This window comes from Zerene cesonia, chromosome 3, assembly GCF_012273895.1.
Source record: "Zerene cesonia ecotype Mississippi chromosome 3, Zerene_cesonia_1.1, whole genome shotgun sequence".
Taxonomy (NCBI): Eukaryota; Metazoa; Arthropoda; class Insecta; order Lepidoptera; family Pieridae; genus Zerene; species Zerene cesonia.
Window position 1 is genome coordinate 7649475 of NC_052104.1, and position 7287 is coordinate 7656761.

The 7287-nt window shown below is 32.6% G+C and overlaps 2 protein-coding genes across 2 annotated transcripts; both read right to left on the reverse strand.

Annotated features, from left to right (window-relative positions):
• Positions 1-357: 357 nt before the first annotated feature.
• LOC119837162 lies at positions 358-1735 on the reverse strand. The gene is made up of 2 exons (XM_038362688.1): positions 1087-1735; positions 358-554 (listed from the first exon to the last, which is right to left on the reverse strand). The coding sequence occupies exons 1-2, from the start codon at positions 1315-1317 to the stop codon at positions 534-536; spliced, it is 252 nt and encodes an 83-aa protein (XP_038218616.1). The 5' UTR covers positions 1318-1735; the 3' UTR covers positions 358-533.
• A 508-nt stretch (positions 1736-2243) lies between these two features.
• Positions 2244-4524, reverse strand: LOC119839428 (the record flags this gene model as incomplete). The annotated part of the gene is made up of 2 exons (XM_038365694.1): positions 2244-3806; positions 4356-4524. Coding segments are annotated over 2 exons (405 nt in total), but the record flags the coding sequence as incomplete, so codon positions are not given.
• Positions 4525-7287: the final 2763 nt, after the last annotated feature.

Consider the following 7287-nt stretch of genomic DNA (forward strand, 5'->3'; position numbering starts at 1 on the left):
ACTTCGAGCTTGTCGGTGATGACGAGGTGAGCCTTGCATTTCCATTTGGATCCATAGGCGGTGCAGCTCCAGCGGTACGCGTTACTTCTAGCCTTGAGGTGCTTGTAGAATGTGAAATTGTTCAAGCGTAGATTGATACGACCGTTCGGGCGAAGGTAAAACTCGACTGTTGACAAACATTACCATTAGTACCTGATTTTGATGGCTATCATAGCATGCAGTTCCTTATCATTATCTAGAGAACTATATTAATATACCATTTTTGCAAACCCTGATGCTTTGCTTTTATTAAACTAAGAACATCACTGAAGGACTGGGAAAGTGTAGGGTAGTTTTGAATTGGAAACAAATAAAAAGTAAACCCTACAATACACATTTAATATTTTCTTTAAAACACTATTTACAACTAAACAGTTTACAACATGATTAAATTACTACGTTAGTTAGTTTATTTCTCTTAATATTATTGTTATTTTTGAGTTATCTATCGAATTCATCCTTGATTCTTGACACCTCCAATAAATTAGATGTTTTTACTTTGCTATTTTTCTTGCCTGCAACAAAAATAAAGTTATTTAATAAATTAAGTAGACACAATATTTCCGAATTAGAGCATTGGATATTTAAACATTTTGTTTAGCAACCAAAAGCTGATTCTTGTTTTACCTAACTTCATTCTCTTATGTAATTAATATTTGACCCCCAACTTTATTCTGATTTTGTAGCCTGGTAATCGTGCAATCTAACTAAATAGTTCAGTAAGTTCAATCTCTACGGCTGGTAAAATAGAGTGTGATGAAACAATATACTATATGTATCGCAAATTTTGATATTTTGATATAAATGTAGCAGGGTAAAACATTGAATAAAATGTGTATTTTGACCATGACGAAACATTTATTTGGTAATTGGTTGACTGGGAGGAGAGATTTTGTTGTTAATAAGTTAGATTAAATAAGTCCTTGTCCTTGAAAAAAATCGAAAATAATTATTTTTCGAAAACATTAGCCATATCCCATCTATCTTTACCATTCACTCTCATATAGACGGCAAATTCCAAAGTCCCAAAGACCATAAACTACTCACATTGGACATATTCTTCTTCACATTCTGCAGGAAGTACGTAGACGGCGGGTGGGTGTGCTCAATGTGGGCCCGAACCACCATCATGTCTCCCGTAACGTGCAAGAAGCCCCTGCAAGACCTGGATCCCATTTGGGTACAGCTCCATCTGAACCCATCTCGGAGCAGCTTATGCTGGTAATACGTGTACCCGTTCAGCATGAGTAGATTCTTCCCGTTCCGACCCTTCACCATAAGTACTAAAATAATCACTTGTGTTAAAAATACCAATTAATTTTTTTATGTATCAAAAGAAAGCACTTGACCACGATCTCGCCTGTTGCTAAGCTAAGATGTGGCCAAAGATGGAACGCACTTCCCTAGAAGGAATAAGTCCATCAATTATGGAATTATCATGACTATAAAAGTATTACATAAAACCATGAATAAGGGCTTCTGTTAACATAATGAAACATTTTTGTCTTTATTTTGATATTCACATGAATTCAAATAACTTTTCTTTAAGTAATTTGACACTGAGCAAGATTTCCAAGATTTAGAACTACATATATTACAATACATTACTATTAAGAGATCATATGCTTCTAGTTTCAAACATACTTTCATTAACCTAACCAGTTGTTGCTTCCATGTAACTGGAAGATAGATATACCATAGATTCCTAATTGGCAATAAATGAATGTCCTCGTAACCGAACAAAAGTATTGCCATTCATAAGGAATTTTGGCGGGTAATGTGTGTGATCTTCATTTCGCCTTATCAGTTCTCCCGCGCTACTTATCGTCAGAAAAGCAGGACAAGCCTTTGAGTATTGGCTGGAACACTTCCACCTGTACCCCTCCTTGACTGGATAATGTCTCGCGAATGTATAGTTGTTTACCATCACCAAGGACTTTCCTCTATGGCTGTTGATAAAACGAACTGAAATACACGTAACGTTTAAATATACACCTTATTGTTGAATTCAGAGACTTTAAAATCCTTTAACTGTTTTTCTTATCATTCTTTAGATTAGGAATGGACAATTTTTTTTTTTTTCAATTTAAAGGGTATTATGTAACAGGTTAAATGAACTACATAAAATTAAAGTTCAACGTTGAAACATGAGTTAAAATAAAATTTTTTATAGATAAATAAAAGAAAAAAAATAACAAAAAGAAAACAAGATTTCTAAGTGTATATTCATGACCGATGTAACAATAAGACTCGAAATATAGAAAGTTATATAATTTTACATTCAATTTGGCACAGGATGATATACATCAGAAGTGGGATGACTAGCAAAGTAAGTTAAACTACCTACACTAACTCTAATCTATAATTAGCACTACAATAAGTACATTTGATCGTAGTGCTTGGGGAATATTATAACAGATATCTACATTTCTCTTATGACTAGTACACGCAAGGTTAAGTCGATAAGTTGTGATGCCACTATCTATATATGCCTATTCAATTCAACAGGCACGTCATTCTGTCCGCAAGAGTTTACACTGATGATGTATAAGTAATAAATATTAAATCGCACGGATAACTAAACAAGTTGATACGATTGATTAAAAACATTATTATTATCATTATAAGACAATATAGGCAGTGATAGAATAAAAGCTATTAACGTTTTGTATGGTCACTTGACTTACTAAGATACATATTGCCTAGTTCATTTTTATACAATTTTTTAAGCAATATACACTACAATACGTTCTTAAACATCTAAATATACATGTAATATGGTTATAAACCAGTAATTGATTAATTAAGTATATTGGAATGAAATTTCTACCAGAAATTAAAAATAAATGCTAGGTTTGAGCAAATTTAAACCTCCAACAAGTATGTCATATCTCTTAAACAAGAGTCGATGCTAGATTCCCTGTAGAACCACTTTTACAGCCAATTTTTTCCATTTTTTTTATAAACAACTTAAGTACTTAGCGTAATAACTGACTTTTCATAATGTTATCTTATATGTACAAATTATTGCTCATAATTCAAATAAATACCTTATGATAGGACGCTGGAGAGCACATTATGCATAATATTTCTACACTACAAATCATTGACGTACTGCAATTATATTGTACGTCCATGGTACAAACTGAATAATTGCGAAAGCCTTATAAACATGGCAAGAACAGTACATTATACATTTCAAGCGATACAGTTAAAACCTATCAATTTAAACTAATAAAATTTCCACCTCTCCTTTATTTCTTGGATTTCTATATAACCATACTCTGTTTAACCAAAAGCGATACTGTGTACATTATTGTTCTCGGGGTAATACGAAACAATATTTTATAAATACGGTAAGAATATAACGTATGCTCTGGAAACCGCCTTAGGGAAAGTAGTAAAAAGGGAACACGTCACAGTTTCTTATTAAAATGGTTATTAGTCAGACGATTCCTTTGCTAACATTTGTGAAAACTTTACAGTTTCCACTGACGCGATGACTGGCAGTTGCGACGCCGGGGCTTCGCATCAGTCGTTGAAGTTGTACTTGGTGTAGTTATCCTCGTGATTGTGAAAGCCCTTGTGTTTGATGTAGCGGCCCTCGACGGTGGTCTGGACGCAGCTGTTGCAGCCGAGCCGCTTTCTATCCCTGCAGGTCCAATTTATCGTGTTCTGGTAACGGTTGTTTATCCAGTACTTGTTCTCTTTGAAAATTAGCACCATGCTACCGGTTCGATGAGAGGGTAGATAGTAAATCTCAGAATCTGAAACAAAACCTAGTTGTAATGCGAATTCTACCTGGTGTTTTGTAGTTAATACTCATCACACATATGAGTGAGACACAAACATTTCTAATAATGAAAATTATGGTCACACATATCGAATTCTTTTTGATCAAGGTAACAAGGAATAGGATTGGAGTCCAGGGGTAAGAAAACAAAAAATTTAAATAAAATAAAAATCTATTCGCAAACAACTCGTATACACAAATAAAACGTCCACATATACGAGAATAATATATTCTAAAAAAATGAAATTCACAATATTAACCGATCTAAACTAGCAGGTCCCTATCAGAAACATCCGTAAGACTTGTCATTGTATAACCATCAATAAGTACATTTATTACATCACATGATTACTATAAAATTAAATTATAATATATATATAACAATATCTGTGTTAATATGATTTGTGTATTCGACTGAAGTCTTTTTCCCGTATAAACCTGCCATCGTGGCACTGTCGGAGGCGTGGGGGGTAGTGTATGTGCCGCCCCCTGAATATTGATATATAGTCTCTGCCGTCATAGCCTTTATAGGTTATGACGTCAGCTCTGCAGCCGTGGACATCCCTCGATGAGCAGTACCACTGTTTCTTGCCGTGCGCTTGATGATTCTTCATGTAGAAAGTGAACCCGTTGAGGATGAGAAGCCCGGCCCCCGTCCGACCGGCTATAAACTGTGCAGGCACTGTGAGCAAAACCGATTATTACCTCTTGTACCAAATACCTTTACCTTATACCTTTACAAGAAGTATGCAACACGTATCTTTTAATTAACCTGTGCATACTTCTAAAAATTAAAGAATGCTTTTTGTCATTTTTTATTCTACAAAAAACATACTTAAACAAATCAACAATAATATTAAATCAAGGTTTGAAGGAAGGAGGATGGAGAAATAAATGGTACACAATCCCAAAATTCTTTATTTCGATTTTTTTAGGAGTTGGGGTTTAGCTTGAAATAAAACACAAGTGCAAGAAAAATCATTGCTTTACAATATTTTTTTAAGATTTACAGTTCGATTTTAGACGGATATGTAAAAATAACAAAACTCAATCAAATATTTTTTATTTTTTTTTTATCCGTCCTGTGTTTCTTTCCCTGTAAAGTTGCTTTTTGTTTTTTTTCAACAGTTTTTTATTCGCTTATGTATTTAAGAATTCGGGGGAAAAAGTAATGGCACTATGGTTTGAGACAATCCAGAATAAGAAAGAAATTCCAAAAGAGGAGAATGATGGCTTCAACTTAACATGTTGGTCTATATTCATGAGAGATTTAAATAACCTTCTTACAAAATAAATTTTATTTTGACACAATAATAAGTTTATATATATATAGTCATAATACTCACTAAACATCGCTTAGAACATTGTGAACACTAAGTTGTTAAACTTAACACACATAACTCTCCCTTATCCATTTTTATCTATAAACCTGTGGAACCTAACCTGTGGAAATAACTTACCATGTTAAAATATACTTCACTTAATAATATCACCAGGAATCGAACCTGCTATCATTTGCATTTATTACTCGTTACTAACATCTTACTAAGATGAAACCCACTATGCAAAGACGATGAATCATTTACCAGGAATTGAACCTAGTATAATAAAATTTCACATATTACTTACTCATGATTGCATGTGAGAACTTTTTCTTGAACCAGGATTTGAACCCAGGCCAAAAAAACATAATATATTGTTTAATAGATACACTATAGATAACTTTATAAAGTTCCATCTTATTATTACAGGAATTGAACCTGTGGCATCCATTTTTATTAAATATTACAAATGATCTGGGATTTGAACCCAAAATGGATGTAAAGCTACATCTGATTTAATTAACAAAAATTTATGATTAGCCTTAAGTATGAGATTCACCAGACCAATACTTCATCTTGTTAATCTCCATTAGGAATTGAACCCAGGGCCATTTAGTTTTGTTGGGGATTTGAACCCAGCAAACATAAATATTAAACTGACACTGATTTTTGCAGGAATCGAACCTACTACACATAACTTTTGCCTTCATTCGCGGTTTCATTTACATACCAGGAATCGAACCTGATAAAGAAAACTTTCATTTTATTATGAAAACATCTGAAAATCATGATTTGGGATTTGAACCCAACATAAGTTTTCATTAAACAAACATTTTAAATAAACATTAATTAGCATAGTTTTCTAATATAAACTTATATTGCACATCAACTATTTTTTATAAAACCTTATGTTATACTTGTGAAATATTAAAAAAAAACAGTTTTTTCTAAATTGTTATTGAGAGTCTCTGTTTATAACACTTAAATGAATAAAAATTTGGGATTCGAACCCAAAACAAATATATAAATATTAAAGTACAATAATTTATTCTTAAAATAGATACAACTTTCATTTTATCCAAGAATTAAACTTGGCATTCAAACATTTTCTTATGAAATTTTTTTGATTGACAATAATATTTCATATTATACTCTTGCCGGGAATCAAACCCAGTTCATGGCTTGTCATAATGCTGATTATGATTCAAACAACACTTATTTATCATTGGCAATTATTAGTATGACCCAAAACCTTCTTCACTGTGACGGCAACATAAAAAATGTTTACAATTTCATAGAATCAACTTAAGAAAGGGTTTATCATCAAAATTCTTACCTTTCTGAACGATTGAGAAAACTATACCATTCTTGAGTCAAAATAAAAGTAACTTTATGCAATTAACAATACTTGTACAAGTTGGAACCAAAGACTCCAAATATAAATATTGTAGAAATTCGCTACGGCCTGCAATTGCTATGATTAAATCAGAAACAACATATAGACCAACAATATTGAAGTTTTCATCAACCTTTGTATGCTTGTAAGTGAATCAAAACAAAAACTTTTGTAATTGAATAAATACAACAAACGACTTTTAAAGTGTGGGCAACTTTTGGAATTCCTTTGGGATAAAACTTACTTGCTATTACTCACCGAACTGCCGACTGGTACCGGGTATAAAACCCCAAAATTTGGTAAAAGCGGGAACAAAAACTAACCTCAACACATAATAACACTATCACTTTTTTCACTTCCACATTGAATACACGATAGAATATAATGCACTATAACAATAAACAAACTAAATAACACAATATATTATCAACATTAACCCATTTTCTAAAGAAAAACAAACACAAAACAGCGATTAACAATTTGACATTCCTACGTTTTAACAATATACAACGATTACAAAAAACTTGATGCACATTCACGTCGCTTAGCCGGTGGTATATATAAATACGTAGTCATAAAACGCGAAAAACTCGATCTCGACGCTTTACGCGAAGATAAATTAACAATAAACATTGTAAAACAACAGTTATTTGGCATCGAGAGAGTTATTTTGACACTTCTGAAGTATTTTTACCATAAATACTGACGTTGCGTCGTTACTATGTATGTTATTTGTG

Excerpts from the sequence above, each read along its gene's own strand:
- LOC119837162 (XM_038362688.1), bottom strand. The coding sequence starts at position 1,317 with ATGGTGAAGGGTCGGAACGGGAAGAATCTACTCATGCTGAACGGGTAC. Across the intron at positions 555-1,086 it reads TGAAGAAGAATATGTCCAAT|GCAAGAAAAATAGCAAAGTA; the intron begins GTGAGTAGTTTA and ends TTTTTGTTGCAG.